This window comes from Mustela lutreola, chromosome 16 (genome assembly GCF_030435805.1).
Source record: "Mustela lutreola isolate mMusLut2 chromosome 16, mMusLut2.pri, whole genome shotgun sequence".
Lineage (NCBI taxonomy): Eukaryota > Metazoa > Chordata > Mammalia > Carnivora > Mustelidae > Mustela > Mustela lutreola.
The window spans coordinates 54,204,752-54,227,453 of record NC_081305.1 but is presented as its reverse complement, the minus strand read 5'-3'; the positions used below and the strand labels follow the sequence as shown (position 1 = coordinate 54,227,453).

General features: G+C 54.5%; 2 protein-coding genes across 6 annotated transcripts; both read right to left on the bottom strand.

Annotated features, from left to right (window-relative positions):
• Positions 1-882: 882 nt before the first annotated feature.
• Positions 883-10,890, bottom strand: VSIG10L (V-set and immunoglobulin domain containing 10 like). 4 transcript variants are annotated; one of them, XM_059151023.1, is made up of 10 exons: positions 8,369-10,888; positions 7,452-8,288; positions 6,797-7,093; positions 6,355-6,639; positions 5,670-5,924; positions 4,942-5,220; positions 4,409-4,526; positions 3,437-3,550; positions 3,072-3,226; positions 883-2,591 (listed from the first exon to the last, which is right to left on the bottom strand). In XM_059151023.1, the coding sequence occupies exons 1-9, from the start codon at positions 8,688-8,690 to the stop codon at positions 3,091-3,093; spliced, it is 2,643 nt and encodes an 880-aa protein (XP_059007006.1). In that variant the 5' UTR covers positions 8,691-10,888; the 3' UTR covers positions 883-2,591; positions 3,072-3,090. The 4 variants fall into 4 exon arrangements, with proteins under 4 accessions (XP_059007006.1, XP_059007004.1, XP_059007007.1 ...); XM_059151021.1 differs by having other exon boundaries at positions 4,409-4,705; positions 8,369-10,885; XM_059151024.1 differs by lacking the exon at positions 4,409-4,526 and having other exon boundaries at positions 8,369-10,890.
• A 220-nt stretch (positions 10,891-11,110) lies between these two features.
• Positions 11,111-22,215, bottom strand: ETFB (electron transfer flavoprotein subunit beta). Of its 2 annotated transcripts, none has more exons than XM_059151130.1 (6): positions 22,060-22,215; positions 14,764-14,922; positions 14,478-14,636; positions 14,102-14,164; positions 11,946-12,104; positions 11,111-11,406 (listed from the first exon to the last, which is right to left on the bottom strand). In XM_059151130.1, the coding sequence occupies exons 1-6, from the start codon at positions 22,114-22,116 to the stop codon at positions 11,245-11,247; spliced, it is 759 nt and encodes a 252-aa protein (XP_059007113.1). In that variant the 5' UTR covers positions 22,117-22,215; the 3' UTR covers positions 11,111-11,244. The 2 variants fall into 2 exon arrangements, with proteins under 2 accessions (XP_059007113.1, XP_059007112.1); XM_059151129.1 differs by having other exon boundaries at positions 11,111-11,324.
• Between the last annotated feature and the right edge of the window lie 487 nt (positions 22,216-22,702).

Genomic DNA, 22,702 nt, shown 5'->3' with positions numbered 1-22,702 from the left:
GTTTGAGTAGCTGGATCAAAGCTTACCTGATGCCCACCTTCATTTATATAAGCAATACACTCCCCTGAAAGTATAAGCCAGTTTGTGTTAGGTTTCTTACCATTGATTAAAAAGGAAATGAAAAGTCTGATATAGAAAAGATATAGAGGACCCAGGTACCCAGTACCCCGGGCTTCACCTTTCCAAAAAGATCCAAGAGCTCTATTTCCCTAAAGGCCTCTTTCATCCCAATCTTGAACCAGAATACCTCACTTTTATCCTTTTCTTCCCTGAGACAGATGCATTAGTTTATTCCTCCTTTGCTAGAAGACCCACCTCCCATGATATAAGCTGAGATGTTTGGTTTCCCAGCTTCCCTTGCAGTGATGTGGCTAATTTGGGGTCAATAAGGCAAGTTTGCTAATGGGTTTCCAGGAAATTTCTTTCCTCACTCACGAGGCTGGTTGAAGGAAGGAGTGTGGGAAGAGAACCTTACTCCCTTTTGTCTTCAGATACAGTTGCATGAAGAGGTGATGTCTGGAGCTCTAGCAGCCATATTGCCACATAAGACAATATGCCAACCCGGGTCGCTATGTTGCTGAGCCAGCCTGAAATCACCACTTATTTTGACACTGTTTATTTTGTTACTTGCAGCCAAGGGAATCTTCACTGATGCACTCCCTACATTTCCAATGAAAAACCCGGCTAAGAGAGAAAAGGCATCACGCTGGGGAGAACAGTGGTAAGCCCAGCCTTCACTGGCGCCAAAACATTTGCTCAGTCAACCAGTGTTTATTGATTGCCTGCTGTGTGCCAGGCTCTGTGTTAAGTGCTGGGGATAATGACATGGTCTCTGCCTTCATGACATACTCAGCTGAAGGAGGGAGGCAGAGAGTATACGAGTTTAGTACATACAAATTTATGTGAGAGAAGCCAGAGGTTCAGAGGTTGTGAGACTGAACCCATAACCAAGTCAGCCTCCTAAGCTAGTAATGGTTACATTTTTAGGATTTCTGGACCCAATTCCAATATTGGGGGGATCCCCCCACACACCAGTTTTCATACACCAGCAGGTGTCTGAGAATTCACCTCCATTCTGACACCATCTCTCCAAAGATAGCTTGAGATTCCAAAGGTGAAGAGTCCCTCCTACAAGACTGACACCCCCATTCCCCACTTCGGATTCCAGCTGCAAGCCCCAAACTGCTACCCGGGCTTCTGAGAGACTGCCTACAGCTGGAGGTTCCAAAGACCTCTTCTTTGGATTTGATTAATTTCCCAGACTGGCTGCAGAACTCAGGGAAACACTTCTTACATTTACCAGTTTATTAAAGGATATGAATCAACAGCCAGATGAAGAAATACCCAGGGCAAGCTCCCAAACAAAGGAGCTTCTGTCCTTGTGGAGCCTGGGACCCGGCTTATGGCACAGGGGAGCATTCTGGTTCCCCCAGCATGGAAGCTCTCCGGAAAAGGATCCAAGAGCTGGCCTCCTGGGTTATACGAAGGCTTCATTATATTGTTATGATTGACTAAGTCACTGGCCATTGGCTGATTCAACCTCCAATCCCTTCCCCTCCTAGAGGGGCGGGCAGGGAGGGGTGTGAGAAAGTTCCAGTCTTTTAATCACAGGTTTGGTCCTCCAGGTAACCAGCTCCCCCTTTGGGTCAGGTCCAAAAGTCACTTTCATTAATAACAAGCCACTCAATTCGCCTTTAGGGCTCTGAACCGTTTTTCAAGAACTGTGGATCAAGCAAGACCAAAGATATCTGAGAAACATATTTTGGTCATCTGAATGAGCAAATATATATTTCCTATAAATCGTTGTAGCTCAGTTAGCATTGTTCTTGAGAAGTGTATAACCCGGGGCAAAAAGTGGTATTCCAGGCAAAGCAAACTCTGGGGCAAAGCCCCAGATGCAAAATAGAGCCGGGTGGACAGAAAGCCTGTTGTTAATTGAGTGGCAGGGGTGAAAGTGCCAGAAGGGGAGGTCAGAGGTCAATAGAAGCCCAACCACAAGGCTCTGAAAATCACAGTGAGGAGTCGGGACAATATCTGAAGGGCAATGGGCACTCCCAGAAGGGTTTAAAGAGGAGAGGATGTGTTCTGAGCTATTTCAAGATGCAGACACTGGCAGCTGAATGGGTATGGCCTGGAGGAGATGGGGGGGGGGGGGGATGTAGGAAGACCTTCTGAGAGAATGAGGCTGGGCGCCCCCTGGGGCTTGAAGCAGCACAGGGCAAGACTTGCCGGTCCACCAGTCTGTCCAGCACCAAGCCTGTAGGTCCTGCCTAGAGGCTGTGCAAACCACATGGGTAGATCGGCAGCAGTCTCTCCCAGCCTGGAAGCCACAGCGCCTTGGTTGCGCAAATACAAGCTGCGCAAATACAAGCAGAGTCTTCTGCCCTGAGAGAGAGACAGGAAGTCCCATGCCCAGAGCCAGTCTTCAGTCACAGCAGGACAGGAGGGCTCTGCCTGCTTTGGGGATGAAACAGGAGGTCCTACCCCCCAAAAAAATTCCTGCGCGGTGCGGGCCTTGGTCACACCTGCGTGGCTGCCCGAACAGTCCTCGGGCCCCCACCCGGAGAGATGACTGGACAGAGACCAGCAGCCTGGAAGAGAAAGGAAAGGAGGAGGACAACCTCAGGTGTCACCCTGAATGCGACATGACTCACCTTTTTCGAGGGCTAGCTCACATCAGTCAGAGTTAGCCAGGTTCTCCTCATTTACAACAGGGAAAAAAGAAATGTCCGCCCACCCTTGGGACAGGAAACAACCCAGCTTTCACCCGGGAGAAGACATTCCATCCCACATCTGATAGAAGATGGAAGTTTGGCCAATTTTTATGGAAAAAAATAAAGGAGTTCTCCCTCCTTTGGCGGGAAATTGGAGTAAGAAATTGTAGTAAGAACTATAGCAAAAATGTGATGGGAATTCCTGTCCAATATTTATGTATTAAAAAGGGAGGGGTGTTATTTACCGACTTTGTAAACCAACAAGTAAAGCTGGAGGAAGAAGACTCAGATCATCTCCTCTCCCTAAAACACAAAAAGTTCCAGCCCATTCCAGGGCACTGGGGCACTGACACTCACTTGGTGGGCTCCGTTTGGGCTAGGGTCCTCCAGCGGGACTTTGAGGGGCAGAGGCTGTGAGGTCTGCACTGGAGTTACGCTCTGCATCTTTTTTTCCAGTGGGGGAACCACAGGGGTCAAGGAGGGCGGATGCTTCTTTTTCTTGAGAGAGTCTCCTAGAAAGAGGAGGAACGAGAAACAGAAGCACTTCATTGGCTCTTGCAACACACCAACCCAGCTAATGACCAGGAGAGATCGGTGAGGGGCGGGGCCTCACTCTGATAGGCTGATATGGAGGTAGAAGGCGGGATGAATAGCCTGTGGCCATGCAGACGGGTTCAGCCTGCTCTCGTGCTAGGGACCCTCTCCAGTGGGCCCTCACTTACCCCTGAGCCTGCACAGGCAGCATATGCACAGGTAGAGAAGTGCTGCCAGGAGCGCCAGGCCCAGAAGGGAGCCCAGGACGATGCCAGCAATGGCCCCGGAGCCCAGGGTGGGACCTGGAAGAGACAGAGCGATGAAGGATAAGAGAGCAGGAGCTAGGGCTGGACCCAAGTTTCCTAAGCCCCCTGCTCCAACTCTTTTGGAACCCAATTCCTGGGACCCCAGACTCTCAATTCTTTTAGCATTTACTAAGTAAGCGATGCGCCGGGCGTTCTACCAGAAGGTAACAGTCCACCGGTGAGCAAACCCAGATACCTACTCTCATGGGGATTAATTTTTAGGGAAATCAGAAATGAACGTACCAATTAATAACAATTACAGGTTGTACTAAGAAAAAAATGTGCTATGACAGAAATAAGGTGCTATCACAGAAATAGAGTCAATTTTCTGCGAAGACTCTGTTTCCAAATGAGGCCACATTCACAGGTACTGAGGGTTAAGATGTCAATTATCTTTGGGGGGAGACACAGTACAGCCAATCAAGTCAAGAAGAGATCATCAGGATGAGCCCAATCCGAGATGACTAGAGCCCTCACAAGAAGAAAACAGAGACACACACAGGGAGGAGGAGGCTGTGGGAAGCTGGAGGCAGAGACCAAGCAATGCAGCTACACTCAAGGAAGGTCAAGAATGGATGGCCACCCTCAGAAGCTGGGAGAGACCCGCAAAGACTCTGCCCCAAGTCTCAGAGGGTGCACAGCCCTGATTTCCCTGAGATGGAGCACTGACCCCTTGATTTCTGACTTCTGGCCTCCAGAGCTGGGAGAGACTACATTGCTGTGTGTTCAAACCATGCGGGTTATGGTCCGTTGTGACCGTAGCCCCCGAAAAAGGATACAGACAGACAAGCAAGATACAAGGAAACAGACTGAAGGGAGGTGGCCCAGGAAAAGGCTCCAACAGCCCCAACTCACTGGCCTGGTAGACTCGACTTTGTGATGGGGTCCCTGGCTGGCCCCCCAGGGTGGGGAGGATACGGAAGGCCCAGGTCCCAGGGTTCCGGCGAGGAAGAGGCACCACGGCTGACCGCTCCTGAGGCCCCAGAAAGAGCAGGGAGATCCAGTCTTTGTAGGTAGTGGCTCTACCCAGGTCGGGGCCCTCTTGTCGTGCCTGGATCTCAAAACCACTGATCAGGGCCCCACGTTCCACATCCCAGGTCAGCACTGCTGCATTCTGGGCTCTCTGCAGCCTCCATGAGGAGATGGAAGGTCCTGGGGAGGATTAAGGTGGGGGCTGAATTTATGGGTCCTAGAGGGGAGAGGGAAGGGTGCTGCAGGCCTGGGCTCATATGTCTTGGGAACAGAGGGTCTGGGGAGCCTTCTAGGCCTACAAGAGAAAGGGACTGAGGACTTGAACTCTTGGATCTGAGGGAGAAGGAGCTGGGGACTGGATCTGAGGTTGGAGAGGGCTGGAGGACTTCTGGGTTCTGGGAAAGGAATGCACTCACCAATGAGAGTAATCTGGTTGCCCCCAGCACCCAGCGCCCCGCTGCACAGCACGGAGTAATTTCCCAGGTCCCAGTCCAAACTGAAGTTGCTAATGAGGAGCCTGTGCCCATCTTGGCTGAGCCGGAGGCGACCCCCACCTCCAGGGGCCACGGGCCGCCCTTCCCGGGTCCAAGATGCTCTGGATGGTGGAGGGCAGCCAGTGGCCTCCAGCGCCACTTCTGCCTCCCCAGATGGTGTTTCCTCCACTGTGGGATGCAGCAGCACCTCCCGAGGGGCCTCTGCAGGTAGAAGAAACCCAGCCAAGTCAAGACGTCACCCTGGAGTCCAAGCCCCACCCTTCGGGGAAGGAAACCGCTGTGAAACTTTAGCCAAACAAGGAAGCACTGCTCATTCACTCACTCTTGTTCAGTCATTATTGGATGTCCTTAATAAGGCCTTATGAGATAAATACTATGGACCAGGTTCTGGACTGGGGAATTCATATTGTTCTCGAGCCTTTATTGCTCGGGACAAGTAGGAAGGTGTCAGCCCTCTTCCTGGGTCCAAGAAAGAAACTGTGACCCTTTTCGCTGCTTGCAGTATAGGAACAACCTTGGTCCTTCTGTAGGGTTTAAGACAAAGGAAATCTCTTTTCCTGGAGTTAGAAGTCTGCCTTTCTCATTTCCTAAAGGAACTAAGAAATACGCCCCTCCTCGGGAAACAGGAAATAAGTCCCACTGGCTCTCACCCGGGGTGACAGTGCAGGTGCGTGTGGTCACCAGGTGACGAGCGACGCAGGTGACGGGAACACCGCTGAGCCGGGGGTGGGCGGGGACAGCCGCCAGGAGCACGGAGGGCACCGGCTCTGCGCGGACGCCTTCAGGGAGACCCTGGAACTGCAGGGAGGCGGCGGGGACCCCGCCCGGCCACGAGCAGCGGAAGCGGAGGCTGCGGTCCCCCGGACCACCTTCGACTGAGCACTGTGGGGACCCGGGAGGCAGGTCTGTGGAGCGTAGGGAGAGATCAAGGGGCCAGCCTCTCCCCCCTCACCCCTCCAGCCCTCCTATCCGCGCGTTCGCGCCGACCCTTCTGCACCTGGCACCGGCCCGTAGGCGCCATCCGCGCCCTATTCTCTTGCCACCCAGCTCCCTCTCCCAGAAACGTCCAGGCCGAGCGGGCAGCTGCAGCCCCACCGACGGCCTCTCTTTCCCGAGAAGGCTACATTTCGGCCCTGATTTCTTTCCTCGCAAACATAACCCCTTCCACCGAGTTACTCTGGGCCTTCAGCCAGACGTCTGTGCCCTCCAGTTGCGCCCCGTCCCAAATGAAAGACAACTCGCTCATTTCTAGAACGACCCCGCCCCCTCTTGTGACTCCGCCCCCTTCCCAGGTAATTCCTTTATTTGCTGATCCCACCCACGGGCCGAGCTCACCCGCCACGGTGAGGTTGAGCAGGGAACGGCGGCGGTGGCCGGTGCGCGGGTTCGAGGCGAGGCAGGCGTAGGTGCCGGCGTGGCCCGGCCCGACCGCCGGCAGCAGGAGACGCGGGCCTGAGGGCACCGCGGCCTCGGCCGGGTCTGCCAGGCTCCACGTGATGTCGGCGGGCGGCCGCGAGGCGGCGGTGCAGCGCAGGGTCACGTTGCTGCCGGCGGTGACATATAGGGCGGGGGCGGCGTCGCGATCCGAGGACACCTTGATGACCGGCGCATCCGGGCCGTCTGGATGAAGTGATCCGGACCGGGAGAGTCAGGGTCATCCGGAACACCGCCACGAGCCTGGGGCGCTCCAGGGGACCTCCAATCCCCCCTCCGCCTGGGACTCAGGAGGCTGAGCTCCCGGATCCCGGCCCCCGACCCGAGGCACAACCCCACTCACAGAAGACACTGACGTCGGCCGCAGCCTCCGTGTGGCCGAAGGGGCTGCGGATGCGACAAGTGTACCGGGCCTGGTCGCCGCGCACAGGGCGCGTGATGAGCAGCTGGTCGCCCTCTGTGCGGATCCGGGGTGGCTCTGCTCCCTCAGGGTCCGCCGTTGCCTCCAGGGTGCGTCCGTCCCGGCTCCAGCTCAGCTCCCCACGACCCGGCCTCCACCCTAGGCAACGCAGCCGCAGCTCGGCCGCCCCCTCCTCTGTCTCAGGGGTCTCAGGCTGCACTGACAGCTGGGGCAGCTGCTCTGGGAGAGGGAGACCAGTTCAGGACCTGGTCCAAGGCCCCCTCTTGCTATATAGTCATGACTCCAGGCCCCAGCCTTCTCTACTCCTTCCACCCAGGACTTCCCGGCCCAGCCCCAGGAGTCCCCCACTCTCTCCTCTCAGAGACTCAGGATTCTGAGTCTCCGGGGGTCTTGATCCCCAGGTCCAACTTCCCTTAAGAAACTCTATCTTGACCCCCAGCCCCTCTTATCCCTCCTCCCTCCAATTCAGAAGTCCTCTCTCCCCTGTCAAGGGACCCCTACCTCAGGGGAGAAAACATGATCAGACAGCAGCCACCTTCCTAAAGGGCCTGCACTCTGGACCTCTGTGCCCACTTACCATACACACCCACGGTGAACTCCCGAATCTGCCGGGAGACCCCAGCCCGGATAACCTCAGCAGTGTATACCCCAGCATCCTCTAGCTGGGCAGAGGCAAGTTCCAGGCTCCCCTGGGCCTGGTCAAATCTTAAGCGGTCTCGGTGAGCAGGGTCCAAGCTGATCAGGGGGGCCCCTGGCCCCAGGCCTCCGGCTGCCAGCACCTTAGAGCCTCGACGCCAGACAACCAGAGGAGCAGGAGGGCCGGGGCTGGGAACTGGAACTAGAGGGAGCTGGATGGCGGTCCCCACTAGCACCGAGAGAGGCCTCCCCACTTGCTGGGGGAAGCTTTCCACAGGGTGGGCTACTGTAGTTACTTTGGATTCAGGGTTCTGGGCAGAGATTTCAAGATCTTGACCCTCAGGGGAAGATTTTGAACCTGGGGTCTCAATGGATGCTCCAGGATCTGGGCCTTGGGCTGAAATGTTCGAAGTTGGGGTCTTAACAGAGGAGGGCTCTGAGTCTTTGGCAGGAACTTGAGAACCCAAGACAGAAAATACTTCAGAACCCGGGATTTCAGAGAAGGCAGGATCCAGGCTCAACTTTTGGCCCTCAGCAGAAACATCTGACCAGATGGAGAGAGGCACATCACTCAAATTCGAGGCCTCAGGAAACCATTTGGAATGAGGAACAGCAGCAGTGGTTTTTGGACCTGGAGAATGATCTGGAAATTTCCAGCTGGGGGGTTGGATGGAGACTTTTGAACCTGGGATCTGGGAAGAGCTTTCTGAGTCCATGGAGAAACTGGGTTGCTGAACTCCAGAAGAGGCTCGGGAGTTGAGAACCCCTCCTCCGGAGGCTGCAAGGACAGAAGGAGAGGCCGTTAGGGGTCTGCTGAGCAGGGGAACCAGTGGGGAAGAGGCTGAGCAGGGGACTTACCCAGGAGCAGGAAGAGCAGCAGAGCCCGTGAGGTGTCCATGGTGCTGGCCGCACCCGTGAGGACACTGCAGCGAGACTCCGGGGCCTGCACCTGTGCCTCCCTGGTCGACGAGTCCGACAGGACTGGTAGCTTCCTGGGCGGGGAAGGAAGCCAGACCCAGTGGGACGTGCCAGGATCCCCCACCCTCAATCTAGTGGCAGAGCCAGCCACCCTGCCCCACTGGTCCTCATCAGCTGGCCCCATCTGACCCAGGCACTCCCCACCCCTGCGTGAAGACAGGGAGAGCTGGGTCTCCCAGCAGAAACGTGGTAGCAAACTCATGGGGAACAGAAGCAGGAAGACCTCTTGGAGGGTGAGGTGACCCTTCAGAGAGCGCCATCTGATGCCCTTGGCCTCAGTTCAGGTTTCCTCTCACCAGACTGTGGACCTGAGCCCACTCTAGCCTGCCTGCAGCCTCAGATACCTGCATCCAACCCTCTTCCTACTCTGCTCCAACTCCTCCCACAGCTCCCTGCTGCCCTCAGAACAAGTCTCCACAGGCTGTCTCCCACCCTCTCCCAAGACCCAGAGTTGCATTTCCCTGCCCCCTAGGGCCTCAAATGCCCTGTGTTCCACCGAACTCAGCATCTTCCCCCAACACAACCCCTTTCCTGGGTTCTCCATCTCAAGTGTGGTTCCACATCTATGCAGAGGCTGGGAGCCCTCTTCCCTCCTCTCCCCTTCTGCTCTGTCCCTTCCTCTCCAATCCCACTGGCCGGATCCATCCTCTCTCCCAGCCTCCTCCCTCCAGCCTCCACCACCTGACCCCTTGATCCACACTTGACCCCTTTCTACCCCACCCCTCCTGTGCGTGGCTCCCCTGTGCCCTCAGGAAACATCCAAGATCCCTTCCAGACCCAGAGTGGCCCAGACCTACCCACTCTGGTCACACCATCTATCCTCTTACTCTTTGAACATCCAGCTATTCCTATGCCCCATCTCTCCCCTCCCAGGTTTGCAGGCAGTCTCTTCTTTGCCTGGACTGCTCTGTTCACTTCCTCTGCCACCCCCCAACTTGTCCAGCGGCCTCACCTAATTAAGAATAATAATAATAATTACCACTTTTCCTGCGCCAAGAACCATGTGACATGCTTCCCAGGCATTATCTGCCCGAACACTTCCAAATGCCCTATGAGCTGGGGTATCATTATCCTCATTTTACAGGCCAGGGGACTATGGCTCAGAGAGGTCCAGGGACCTGAAGAAGGTTGCACAGCCAGAGGGTGGAGCTGGGCTTTGGTTCAAGGCGATCAGATGCTCACTCCCTTCAGAAAGCTCCGACCACTCCAGGCTGGGCTCAGGGCCTCTGCTCAGCTCACAGTCAGTCCTCTGAGCTTATCAGTGAGTTCTCACCATACTGATGGTAACGACAATGGGAATCATAGAGTGCGCACCTTCCTTGTGTCAAGTGTGGTTCGGGGGGCGGGGGGGGGCTGCACTAATGGGCTAAGTTTTATAGCTTAAAGATGCCTGCATCTTTAAGGAGGGGTCTATGTCCCCTCCCCTCGGATCCAGCTGGTTTCTGACTACCAGGCCAAGAGAGCACAGCAGAAGGGACCCCATGCCAGGGTCTACATCTCGGCCCACAGACTGGCATTTTCCACTTCACGTGTGATGGAACGCTCCCTCTTGGAACCCAGCCACCATGTCATGACAAAGCTCCTACAGCGCCCCACCCCCATCGTCCCAGAGGAGTCCTGGCCTCTGGCCAACAGCCAGCTCAAGCCAACAACCCCGGCCGGCTTGTAGGCTGCATAACTGAGTCATCTTGGATGTGGATCCTCTGGCCCCACTTGAGACCCCAACTGAGGCCGCCTGGGGAGGTGAGCTGTCCAAGCCCTGCCCAAATTTCAGATTTATGGGCAAAATAAACGATTGCTGGCTTAAGCCCTGAGTTTTGGTGTGGTTCGTTATGCCATGCCAGACAACCAGAACACTGGTGTTATTACGTACTGCCCCGAGGGAGGAGGGAATTGGGGCTCAGGGAGTGGGAACCTGCCAGAGTCCTCCCAGAGCCAGGGAGTGGCCTGGCTAGGGCCTCGAGAGCGAGACGCAGAGCCTTTAACCACTGCACTAGGCCCTTCCTATTCTGATCAGCCAGATGGGAAACCGAAGCTCAGACATGGGACGTCACTCACTCGAGACCCCCCAGCCGGTAACTGCGAGCGAGGCTCTCAGATCCCCAAGTTTGACTCTGGGCCCCAGCTCTCCATCCCCACATGAGGTTTTCATTGTTGTCTGTCTCCCCAACCAGACCCTGCGCTTCCAGCCTCCTTCCCTCTTGTACCCGGAGTCTCAGTAGGGGCCTGGCACCTGGGAGCCCTGGCAAACACTCTGTAGATGAAAGCCCTTCTCCCCACCTCATGGAAAGGCGTCCTTCAGGACTCAGCAGCGATGCCCTCTCTCTGGGAAAGCTCTCTACCCCACATGCCAGCTCAGGTGCCCCAGGAGGTCTCCCAAGCGCATGATGTCACCTGTGCCCAGAGCGTACAGCATGCAGCTGCCTCTGTCGGTGTCCGTCCCCCCACCCGCCCCCCCGCCACGGCCCTCTTCAGCATGGAGCTTTGCAGGGACTGGATTTGACTCACCTGGGTCACCGACATCACCCAGTACAGGGCCTGGCACGCAGGAGATTTAAGCAAATGTTTGTTGACTGAACCAAAGATCAGGTCTCCAGGGAATGAGTTAAACAGAGACAGTCATCGGGAGGATCATAGTTTTATTGCTGAGTTTCAGGAAAGGGGCTCAAATCCGCCCAATCTCCCTCAGCTTGGCCACCAGGTCCTCTGTGGTCTCTACCTTGACGCCGGCTGTCCGCTGGGGTGGGTCCTCCACGCTAACCACGGAGAGCTTGGAGGTCAGGTCCACACCTAGGTCTCCGGCCTTGATCACCTCGATCTTCTTCTTCTTGGCTTTCTGCACACGGGCACCCGCTGTTCACGCGGCTGCTGGAGCCCCTGCGGCCACTCCGGCAGCCTCCTCCCCATGACTGCCACGTCTGCAGAACCAATCCCACTGCCCGAACTTGTCTGGACCCACCCACCCACCAAGACAACCGGGACCTCTTCTGGGGCCGGTAGAGATCATGTCTGTGGGCGGGGATGGCCCGGGAAGCCCTTCTATTGAGGGTCCTCCCCAAGTCAGCTGCCTTGGGAGGCCCTTCACGGGCTGAAATGGACTGGCAATGTCAACCTTCTGGCAGTAAAGACTCAATGGACTTTGGGCCAAGCAGACTCACTGAACGCTCCCTATTGGCTGACCTAACTCACAGAGCCCACCCTACTGGATGAGATGACCACCGTAGCCTCCTATTGGCTGGGATGACATGCTAAGCTCTCCCCATTGGCTAGGATGACCCAGTGAACCCATCCTACTGGCCATGACGGTCAGTGAACTCTTTTAGCCAGATGTGCCGTTCCTTCGGATCAGAAGTCCCTTGGATCCCCTCTCCCCACATCTGAGCACCAGAGAGGCACTGGGCCTGCAATGCACTCACCCACTCCTAAGCCCTCAGGGACCCAAGCACCAAGCACTCACCATGATGTTGGGCAACGTGGCGTAGCGGGGTTCATTTAGCCGCAGGTCAGCGGTCACCACGGCAGGCAGCTTCAGCCGCAGGGTCTCCAGGCCCCCATCGATCTCCCGCTCCACTTTCAGCTTGTCCCCTTCCAGTGTCACCTGGGAGGCGAATGTGCCCTGGGGAGAGGAGGGTGGGGGTGAGGTTAACTCAAGACAGGCACAGAGCAGCAGGAGGATGAGGTAATGAATGAGAGAACAGGAGAGAGTCCCACAAGGTAACCTATAGACACAAGTTCATAAACAGGACGAAGCCACAGAAAGGGATCTCAAAAATCTAGGGCGGGTATCTGTAATTTCACTGGGAACCAAGATGCGGGTCCTAATGACCTGAACCTGCCAGTTAGGTTCCTGCCTATCATCAACCTAGCTTAATAATGATGAACATGTATGGAGGGGAAGGGCGCTGTTCTAAACAGCCATCAGGCCCTCTTGGGAACACTGTAAGGTCAATGCTATTGTCCCCATTTGACAGATGAGGAAAACTGAAGCAGAGAAAGACTCCAAAATGTGTTCACTGTCACCCACCAGGGGTCAAGCCAAGAACTGGCTCCATGCCCTGCTCCCGGTACCCACCATTCTGTCCCCTGGGGCTCCCTTCCAGGCCCCTCTGCTAGGCTGACCCTAGGAACATCTGCCGGCATCCGGTTTTCTTTGCTCGGTGCCCAAGCTCTGGCCAAGCCCCTTGGTCCCCCAGTCCTATATCAACACTGGCTGATAGACCTGCACCTTCTCTTTGTCCAACCAACCTGTTCTCTCCACTCACTCACTCACTGGACAAAGCTTTCAAGTCTTAGCTGGAATGTTCCATCAATCCCGAGGGCCCCATGAACTAGCCTTCGGATACACTGTGAAAACGACCAAGGCCCAGGCTTTCGTGCGCATTTTTTCTGGCCAGGAAGGCCGCCAGAAACCAAATACATACCCAGCAGCCACAGGACTAGAGTGTCTTCTGAATGTAGGAAATGTGGTTAGTAGTGCAATTGTGGGATGGGATTTTCCCTCTTAATTAATTCATTTAAATTTAAAGACCGAGAGGCGCCTGGTGGCTCAGTCAGTTAAGCGCCTGACTCCTGATTGCAACTCAGGTCATGGTCTCCAGGTCGTAAGAGTGAGCTCAGCGGGAGTCTGCTTCCTTCCTTCTGCCCCTCCCCCCATTCTCTCTGTCTCTCAAATAAGTAATAAATCTTTTTAATAAATAAATATATTTAAAGATCCGTAAGCCAAATATATTTTCCTGATCGTGATGATGGTGTGTATGTGTGTCCAAGCTTACCAAACTGTCACTTTAAATATGTGCAGTTTATCATTAAGTCACTTAATCTCAATAAAGTTGCTATTAAAAAAAAAAGATATTTGATGCAATTCCAGAAAACTTGTAAGTCTATTTGGAACAACCTGGGGTATGTGAGCCTACTTTTTTAATTGTGAGTTTTGGGAATCTAAACTAAGTATTTCTGATAGAAATTCAGCATCTGAACTGAGATGGGCTGTAGATATATAATTCACAATGGATTTCGAAGACTTCATACAAAAAGAGAAAAGAATGTAAAATAGCTCAGTATTTTCTTATACTGATTATATGCTAAGATAGTCACACTTTAGATGTGTTCAGTTAAATAGAATATTACTGCCATTAATTCTGCCTGTGTCTTTTTACTTTTTTAGTTTGGCTATGAAACATTTTAGATCAAAGGTGGCTTATGTTCCTATTGAACCGGCATAGGTGGGGAGGGGGCACTGGAATTTCATACAGGGTGGGGAAGGAAGGCCTCTCTAAAGAGCTAACAACTGAGCAGAGACCTGAAGGAAAGAGTGGGAAAGCCATGAGGCAGTCTGAGAGAATCATGTCCTAGACTGCGGGGGAACAGCAAGTGCAAAGGCCCTGAGGCGGGGATGAATTTGGTGCACTTGTGGAGTGACAGGCTGATGAAAACAGAGCACCAAAGGCCTAGATAAGGCCTAGTGTCTTGGCTGTGCACATTTCTTTCCTGCCCACTGGAGAAGTCACCCTGTCTTACTAAGCCTGCCTCCCTCCAAAAGGGCAGGGACAAGAATGGCCCTTTTCTGAGCCCCCAGATCTGGCCCCGAGGAGATGCTCCCCACTCCAACCTCACCTGTGGCCAGTCTAGCAATCCAGCTGTCATCTGTCCCGTCTGATTACAGTCATCATCAATGGCCTCGGTGGAGAAAGAGAGAAGACTGTATGACAATATGGCTTTTCACATACCATTCAGGCCTTTGTCTAGATGCGGGTTTGGCCACACATCTGTCCATGGTCTGCCGGCCTCCTCTTCCACGTGGACCATCACCACAACCCTGGGGCTCCGATCCTACCTCACAGGACCCCAGGAGTCTTTCTGACGTCCACAGTCATCCTGCCCACCCCGTTCAAACCCTCCACTAGGCCTGGGCCCACTGTCATCACAGCGCCTGCCCCCACCTCTGGGGTGCTGAGCAGGGAGGGCAGTGCAGGGGTGGAAGTGCACTCACCTGCTTGCCCAGCAGCAGCAGATCGACCTTCTCCTTCTCTGCCAGCTTGGCCAGGACCCGGGCCACCTGTAGGGGACCCAGGCGGTCTGCCTCTGCAGCTGGCACCTCCACGTGGATGCCTCGGTCCGCACCCATGGCCAGAGCAGTACGGATGGTCTCCTGCCAGGAGAAGGGATGTGACGCAGCTTCCAGCCCCAAGGGGCCCAGGAGCCTGGTCCCAGGCCCTCCTCCCCCAGACCCAGGACTTGGGGCCCTGGATGGCACCTTCTCCCCAGGACCTGAGCACCTGGCACTGGGCGGGCCCACAGCTGACGGCGATGACCTCTTTCACCAGCTTCTTCTCCTTGAGCCGCACGGCCTCCTCCACGGCGATCTCACAGAAGGGGTTCATGGAGTGCTTCACGCCATCCGTGACCACGCCTGTCTTATCAGGCTTTACCCGGATCTGCCGAGTCAGCAAGGGAAGGCGCGGGGTCAGGGGAAACAGGCAAGAAGGCAAGGGCTGGATGGGGACAACCGGGACCCTGAAAGGGGCAGGGCCTTGTCAAGGTCCCGCAGCTCTGGGGACATAGCAGATGAGAATTCACAGCCAGAGGGTCATCCTCTCATGATGTCACTCACACATTTGTGGAGCACTGGGGGACATCGGACATGCTTGCCTGACTCTGTCACTGATCCTGGGGCCCAAGACAATGTTTCTCGAATTTTGGTTTACTGTAAACCACAGTGTGAAATACACTTTAGGATACTCCTGAGTGTATTACAAATACACAACATATACTTCCATACCAACATAAATATGGCAACGCAAGGTTCGGTGAACAATGCTTCCCCTGATTTGTACACTGTACCCTGACATTTTCTGCTCTTTCTTTAAATGTTAACCCTCCACACGGATCTCATGACTGATCTAGTTTGCAAAACACTAGCATTAAAGGCCTATTCTGCCAAACAGGCAAACTCTACTCACTCCTTTCCTCACATGGTCCGTCTTAACTGAGCACCGACTGTGGGCTGGCCCAGAGCCAAATTCTGGGGACACCGCCACCAGCAAGGGAGTGAGGCCCACTGGCCTGGGAGCTCTGGGTCTAGCATGGGGTGGAAGGCAGTATGAACAACTAACCGTCCCCCTATTAATTTCCCATGGCTGCCATTCCAAATTACTGCTAACTCAGTGGCTTATTGTGTCATAGCTCCTGAGGCCCAAAGTCCAAAATCAGTTTCATTGAGCTGCCAGCAAGTTTGGCAGGGTGGGGGTCCCTCTGGAGGCTCTAGGGCAGAATCCATCCCTTGGTTCCTCCAGTTTCCTCTGCCCCTCTCTTATGCAGACTCTGGAGATGGCATTAGGGCCCACCTGTGTGATCCGGGGTGACCTCCCCATCTCAGGAGCCTTAACTCAGGCCCAACTGCAAAAACCCTGCTTCCAAATCAGCTACCATTCACCCACGGATTGGGGCCTGGATAGCCTGCTGAAGGCCAATTCCTAGCCCACCATATTCCTCTTAGCAGCCAACGGAGAGAATATTACTGGCCACGCACTGAAGGAGAATCACGCAGGAGCCCTGTTCTAAGAACCTAACTCATTAATCTTGGTGACAGCCCAGCAAGGGAGGAGCAGTCATTGTCCCTGTAGACAGATGAGGAAACTGAGGCGCCCAAGCAAAGTAGCTGGCCAGTCAGTGGTTTCTAGGACCCAAGCGCTCAAATCCCCTGCTCTGCCACCTGCGAATCCATGAAGAAGTCTGGGGAACTCAGAGAGGATGATGGGGGCCTGTGACCCAGTCTGACGTGGGAGGCTATCAGGAAGGCCTCCCAGAGGCAGTGGCACTAGAGGGGACACCTTAAAGATGAACTGGAGTTGAATAGGTCAAGAGACAAAAAACAAGGCCGATAAAGAGGCGAGTGGATGTCCTTCCGGGTTCTCGGTGGGGAACTGCAAGCACAGCAAGGGTGGAAAGTGGGGAGACGGCTGGGTGGCTGTTAGTCAACGAAATGAGGAATGACAGTGCCTTGGACCGCAGAGCCAGCAGAGACGGGGAAGCCGATGGACGGACTGCAGGGATCCCCGGAGGTGGGAGTGACAGAGCTCTGTGCTGGGCAGGCGCAGGGAGAGGGAAGAATCCTGCAGGACTCTGGAGCGTATCGTGGCTACATCCTACAAGCGGGACGGGGAAGGCAGGTGGGTTCTGCATCTAAGAAGCCCACGAGATGCCCAGGGGAGCCTTCCTTGGACGCCTTCACGATCCAGCCCAGGACCTGGCCTGCCTCTCTCCTCCCGTGTGACTGCCACCAAGGGCTCAGGCCGCAGAGACCTGGGATGACAGCCTGGCCGAACTGGGGACTCTGTGACACTATCTCTTATTACCTCCTTGCACATTTCGTCTCTTCCCAGTCTGGATGCACCTCATGGACCCATAACACTGATGAGGAGGAGAAGGAGGAGAAAAAGGACAGCTATCATTTTCTATCACTGTTTGTTCATTTTTTTAAAAAGTCATTTTAAGATTTTGTTTATTTATTTGAGAAACAGAGAACATGCACAAGAAGGGGGAGCAGTAGGCACGAGGCTCCATCCCAGGACCCTGAGATCATGACCTGAGTTGAAGGCAGATGCTTATTAACTGACTGAGCCACCCACGGGTCCCTAAAAGTCATTTTAACACCAAAAATAAGGCTCACATTTCAGAACTAAATAAATTCATTTTACAAAGTACAACTGGAGCCAACACCATGTTCTGAATCCATGCTTTTCCACTAGGACCTACTTTGAGTGTGTGGCACACGATCCCCAGAATTTGCCAGAACATGCACTGGCTTGACCCTGACCTCCTCCGCTGTCCCTCACCTCCTGTGTAAACCCCGTCCCTTCCAACTCTCCCATTCCTTAACCCTGTTTAACTCTCACCATAGCACTGACCACCCCTGACATACGACATAGGCTGGACTGATTGAGAGTAACTATCAGTCTTCTCCCCACCAGAATGTCAACTGCCCACAGACAGGGACTTCCATCAGCTCTGTTCAGGACTGTACGCGAAGGCCAAGCACCTTCCAGAACCATGCATGAGAACCACTCAAACACTTGGAAACAGCAGGGGAACTAAACCACAAAAGCCTTCTCGTTACCGAAATAAAATCCAAGTCAGAGGTTTCCCCTTTCAACAAGAAAAGCAGCCCCACCAGTAACAGCCAGAGCTGGTGAGCCAGCGGCTGGTGGAGGGCGCTGATCCTGCTCTTGTTCTGAGGGGGCTCCTTGCACCGAGCTCCTGACACCCATGAACCAAGGGATGAGAGCCTCTGGCCCTGGGAAACATGCCAGCGCATCTTCTCGGTGGAAGACATTTTAAGCCTGAGTTGATTTCAAGCTTCAAAAACACTGTTTAGTTAAATTACGTAAGTCAGGAAACCATGGTTGGTCTGAAAGATCAGGGCGAGTCATTTTTTTCTATTATTATTATTTTAAATAATGAGGTTTTATAAATCAAAGAAGATAATCCTGCATGAAGCTTTTACTCTTTCTCTTGAATTTGCAAAATGTGAACCTTCAAAAGAAACAGCCATGAGCCAGACAGGTAGTGCTCCAAGGACTTTAAATATATTAATTCATTTAACTGCCCTAACTGCCTGGGAGGTTAGTTGCTGCCATTACCATCCCCATTGACCAGATGGAGCAACAGACGCACAGAGAGGCCAAGCGCCTTGCCCAGGATCACACAACAAGGAAGTGGCAGGACCAGGGGCCTAACTCCAAGTCTGACTTGGGAATCATGAGACTCTCTAGGACGAGAAATGGGCCCTCAAGAGGTGGGGGAGCCAGTCCTTTTATTCCTGGCCATTTATTCGTGGCCCTCTGTCTCAGAGCAGGTGTATATAAAGTGACTTCTGAAAGCTCTCCCTGAACTTTTGACACAGCTCAAGGACTTCTCTGTGGTTCTGTCCTCTGGTTTTTTTCTGTCAAGCGAGTCACTCACTGGGCATGTGCTGGGACTCTGGGCACAGAGCACCCGGGACACAGAGTGACCAGGAGAGCCAAGGCCAGAGGGGGAGACGGTGGCCAGGGAGTGATGCCAGTGACAGATGACTAAAGCGGTGGTCACCACACTGAGACCCTTCTACAGCAGATCTCATCTCGGGAAGGCAAAGAAGACCAACAGCCTCATGGAGCTGACACGTGTGACCTGAGGGATGATGAGGGGCCAGCCCTGCCAAGAGCAGGAGGGGCAAGGGGGAAAGGCCAGGGGCTCCCAGAACTGAGGGAAGGCGTGGCTGTCTGGGGTTAGGCCCAGAGCTGGAAACAGGTTTTCTGGGGCCTGAAGTTTCCAGCCTTTGGGAGAGCCTCTTTAGGAAAATGCATACCAAATCATGAATGCAAAATTGATCCAGTCTCTGCCTGGGCCTTGAAAGAAACGCTGAAGGTTACAACCTCATCAGCTCATGGAAGATGTAACCTGGCCAGAACTGAGTATTCCTGGGTTGCCAAATGCTTATGAATTAAAACCCTAGACAAATAATCGTAAACATACACACAGACACACACTGAGCAGAGCATTTGTGTTCTGAACGGACGAGTAAAAGAATGTCCATTACCAGTTCTACCAATAATAGCCACCCTTCCTGAGGGCCAGCCAAGGCCGACTCTTACCCTGAGCCAAGCGCTATACTAGTAGCCCATTTAAACTTCACTGCCACCCAATACAGGAGGTAGTAGTACTGTTATCCCCTTGGTAGAGAGGAGGAAAATCGGGCTCTGAGTGGTTAAGCAACTCCCCCAAGGTCACACAGCAGGAAGCAGACTTGATTCCAGCTGTGGCTGGCCTGAAGTGGGCCCTGAACTGAGAGCCTAACGGGTATCTAAGACAGTGCTGACTACGCCAGACAGACTCTCCTCCGGACCCTGGGGCTCGAATTCTGGAAGGACACAGACACGAAAGTGAGCGATCAGAAAATCGCCCTGTGGATTACAAAGTGACAAGAGTATGGGAGAAATTACAGCAAGGGAGGGCACAGGAATGACATTTTAGGTCAGTGTCCAGGGAAGGCCTCACAGAGAAGGGAACATCTGAGCAAAGGCTGGAAGGAGGTGAAAATCCATGCTGGGAACAAAGTGGGTGAAACCCGGCACTCACCCCAAGGGGCTGTCATTCTGGACGTGGGGGTGACACCTGGGTGAGCACAGGATCCCAATCCAGTGTTTGAGCAGAGCTGAGAGAGGCAGGCCCAGGGGCTGCAGGAGTGTCCAAGGACACATCAAGAAGCCTGAGAGGGTTGGGGTAGAGGGGTTCCCTGGAGGAGGTGATCCCAGAGAATCACTAAACTTTTGATACAATTGATAGATCAGAGTGAAGCAGGAAAAGGGAGGTACAAGGAGCACAGATGGAGGGAAGGGTGCCCAGGCAGAAGGCACAGCGAAGGGCAAAGATCCAAGGCAAAAAGGGGCCAGGTCTGTCAGGAAAGACCAGGTGAGGGAGCCATGGAAGCACAAAGGGTCAGCACGGGACATGGCACTGTGGACAGCAGAACAGGGGCCGCAGCCAGACCATGAAGGGTCTCAAACACCAGGCTGAAGGGCTGTGACTTTGTTCTTAGGATGCTGGGGAGCTTCAGGGCAACTCGGGGGTAGGGGAGAAAGAGCCCTGAAGCTGAGAGAGGATGGACCAAAGGAACCACTGAGAACCAGGGAGGAGACCCTGTGTGGGGCCAGCTGGGAGGAAGAGAAGCCTGAAATGCTGGGCCCATGAGGATGGAGAAGGGGACCAGCTGTTAAGTAATAGGTGGCGGGATTGGTAAGGGAGGGAGGGCAATGGTGCTGGGGCTCTGGCCCGTGATCAGGTAGTTGGCAATGTTTATTTCTTCAGAAAGGGCACCTACACACACAGCCAACAGATGGGATGCAGTGTTGGGAGCCCCGGGGCAGCACACCCCCCTGGGATAGGACAATGGCTGATACCTTCTCTTTGTTCTCTCATTCAGCACACACCTGTGTGCCAGGCCCTGTGCTGGGTAAGGCTGGGACCCAAAGCTGGTCATTTTCGGGTCTGCCGGGGGGGAAGACAAGATACGACAAAGGCACCTCAAGCCACGGAGACCAGGGCTGGGGTACAGGGAGGCCCAGAGACCAAAAGAGCCCAAAGCAACAGCTAGAAGTAGGAAGAAACCAGGAGAGAAGGTCCCAGGACCCCCAAGAGCAGCTAAAGAGAACACCCCTGCCCTTTGCTGTCAGGGCTTTGCTGCAGCCCTGACCTGACAGTGAAAAAGGAGGAGGGATGCCTGGGTGGCTCGGTCAGTTAAGCTTAAACTCAGGTCATGATCTCAGGATCCTGGGATCAGGCTCCCTGCTCAGTGAGGAGTCTGTTTCTCCCTCTCCCTTTGCCCTCCCCCTCTTGTGCGCTTGCTCACTCTCTCAAATAAACAAATAAAATCTTAAAAAAAAAAAAAAAAAAAAGAGGAGCAGAGACTGGTGCACTTCGATCCTGACGATACCTGCCTGGAGTGGGGTGATCCAGCAAGCAACAGGATCTCCGAGGGCCTCACTCTCCTCACCCGCCCAACCGGCTTCATAATATCAAGCAAGAGGATACTGAAAAGTACTGAATGAGTCAGTATCCGTCAAGGACTTGGAGTGCTGCCCTTCGCACAGTAAGCATTCACTAAACGTGAGCAGTTATGATCACTGAAGTTTCCCTGCCAAGTCGGGCTCCCAGGCCCTCACTCCCCAAGTGGGCAGGGATCCAGGTTTCATGCATCAGGAGGCCTCTGGCATGACAGGCCCGTACTGCACAATGCTGGGGACATATAGGTGGAATCCCAGTTTGATGGTGGGGACAGACACGGATGCGCAGTCACCATCTACAGTAGATGGGGAAACCACCTCAGTCTGCTTTAAGCCAAGTATTTTGAGAAACTGGCGGGAGAGGCTATGTCTGATTTACCTCTGTCCCCACCAGCTACTCTCAGGGTCAAGCCAGGACCGCAAAGACGCTGCCTCCCACCCCGGCCAAGCCCTCTCATGGGGAACAGGAGCCATTCCACCAGCTCAAACAGAATTTCATCTCCAGCAAACATTTCTCCCTCCCTTCCTGGCTAGAGCCTCCTCGCTCACCCCGCGGCTCTGTAGGGTGAAGGCTTCTGGGTTCCCAAGTTAAGGCAACTGAGTGGGCAGTGAAGCATAACAGGTGAAGTGTGGCTTGTGTGCAAAGCACTAGTCGCGCTGAGAAGACAGACGGACCTGGAGGGGAATCTCAGCTCTACCCCATCCTAGCGGAGTGACCTCGCCTCGGTTTCTCCAAATGTTACACAGGGACCGCGGCACCTCCAGCGGGTAAGAAACAGAGAAAGTAACTCGTACTGTACATAATTATTAAGACAGTGAGTCCAAAACCTTGAGAAAAGGGAGCGGGGTCATGACCCCAAAGGGGCTGGGTCTGAATTAGGAGGGTCTGAAGTCTGAACCTCACGGTCCTTGATCTTTGCCCTCAGGTGTGACTTTGACTTTCAGGAGGAAGAGCGGCAGAGATCAGACGTACGAGAAGACCCCCCATACAGTTTCGGGATTCCCGGGAGGTGCAAGGAGGGGCCCGGTCACCTTCACGGCGAAGTCGATGACCCTCTTTACAGCCACGAGCGCGCGCAGCTCCGCCATCTTCCTGCGGCTCCCACCTGCGGGGTCAGTAGGCTCACTCGGCCTCTGGAGCCGGACGTCCCGGCCCCCTCTCCCGCTCCCCTCTTTGCGCGTGCGCCCCGCGCCGCCGGCCAATCAACCGCGACGATGCCCGCCTCCGCCCTGACAAAGGACCAATCGGGGGCCCGGAGGGAAGGGAGGTGTGGCAAGAGGGTCCGGACCAATGGAGAATAGAGTCCGGAGAAAGAGGCGGGACCTGAGGGAAGGGGAAAGGGACTTAGTGAAGGGGGCGTGGCCGGGAACTAGGGGAAAGGTCGTGCGCGTCGGGAGGTGCTCCTGCAGCGCAGCTCCTCCGGAGGCCTCCCAAACCTTTCCCAACGCCCTCGCATTTATCCCTCCCCCAGTTCCCCACTGTTTCCTCGCCTGTTTAAGTCGCTGTGCTCGCATCCCCTGCGCCCTCTTGTGTCTGTTTCCCCATCTTCTTCTTGTCTTGTTCCTGGTCCCAGGACCATGCCTCTTCCGTCCCCCTATATCCGTTTTTCCGCGTCCATGTCCCTACATCCCTTCCGAGCACCCATGTGCTCTCCTGACCCCACCACTCCTGTGC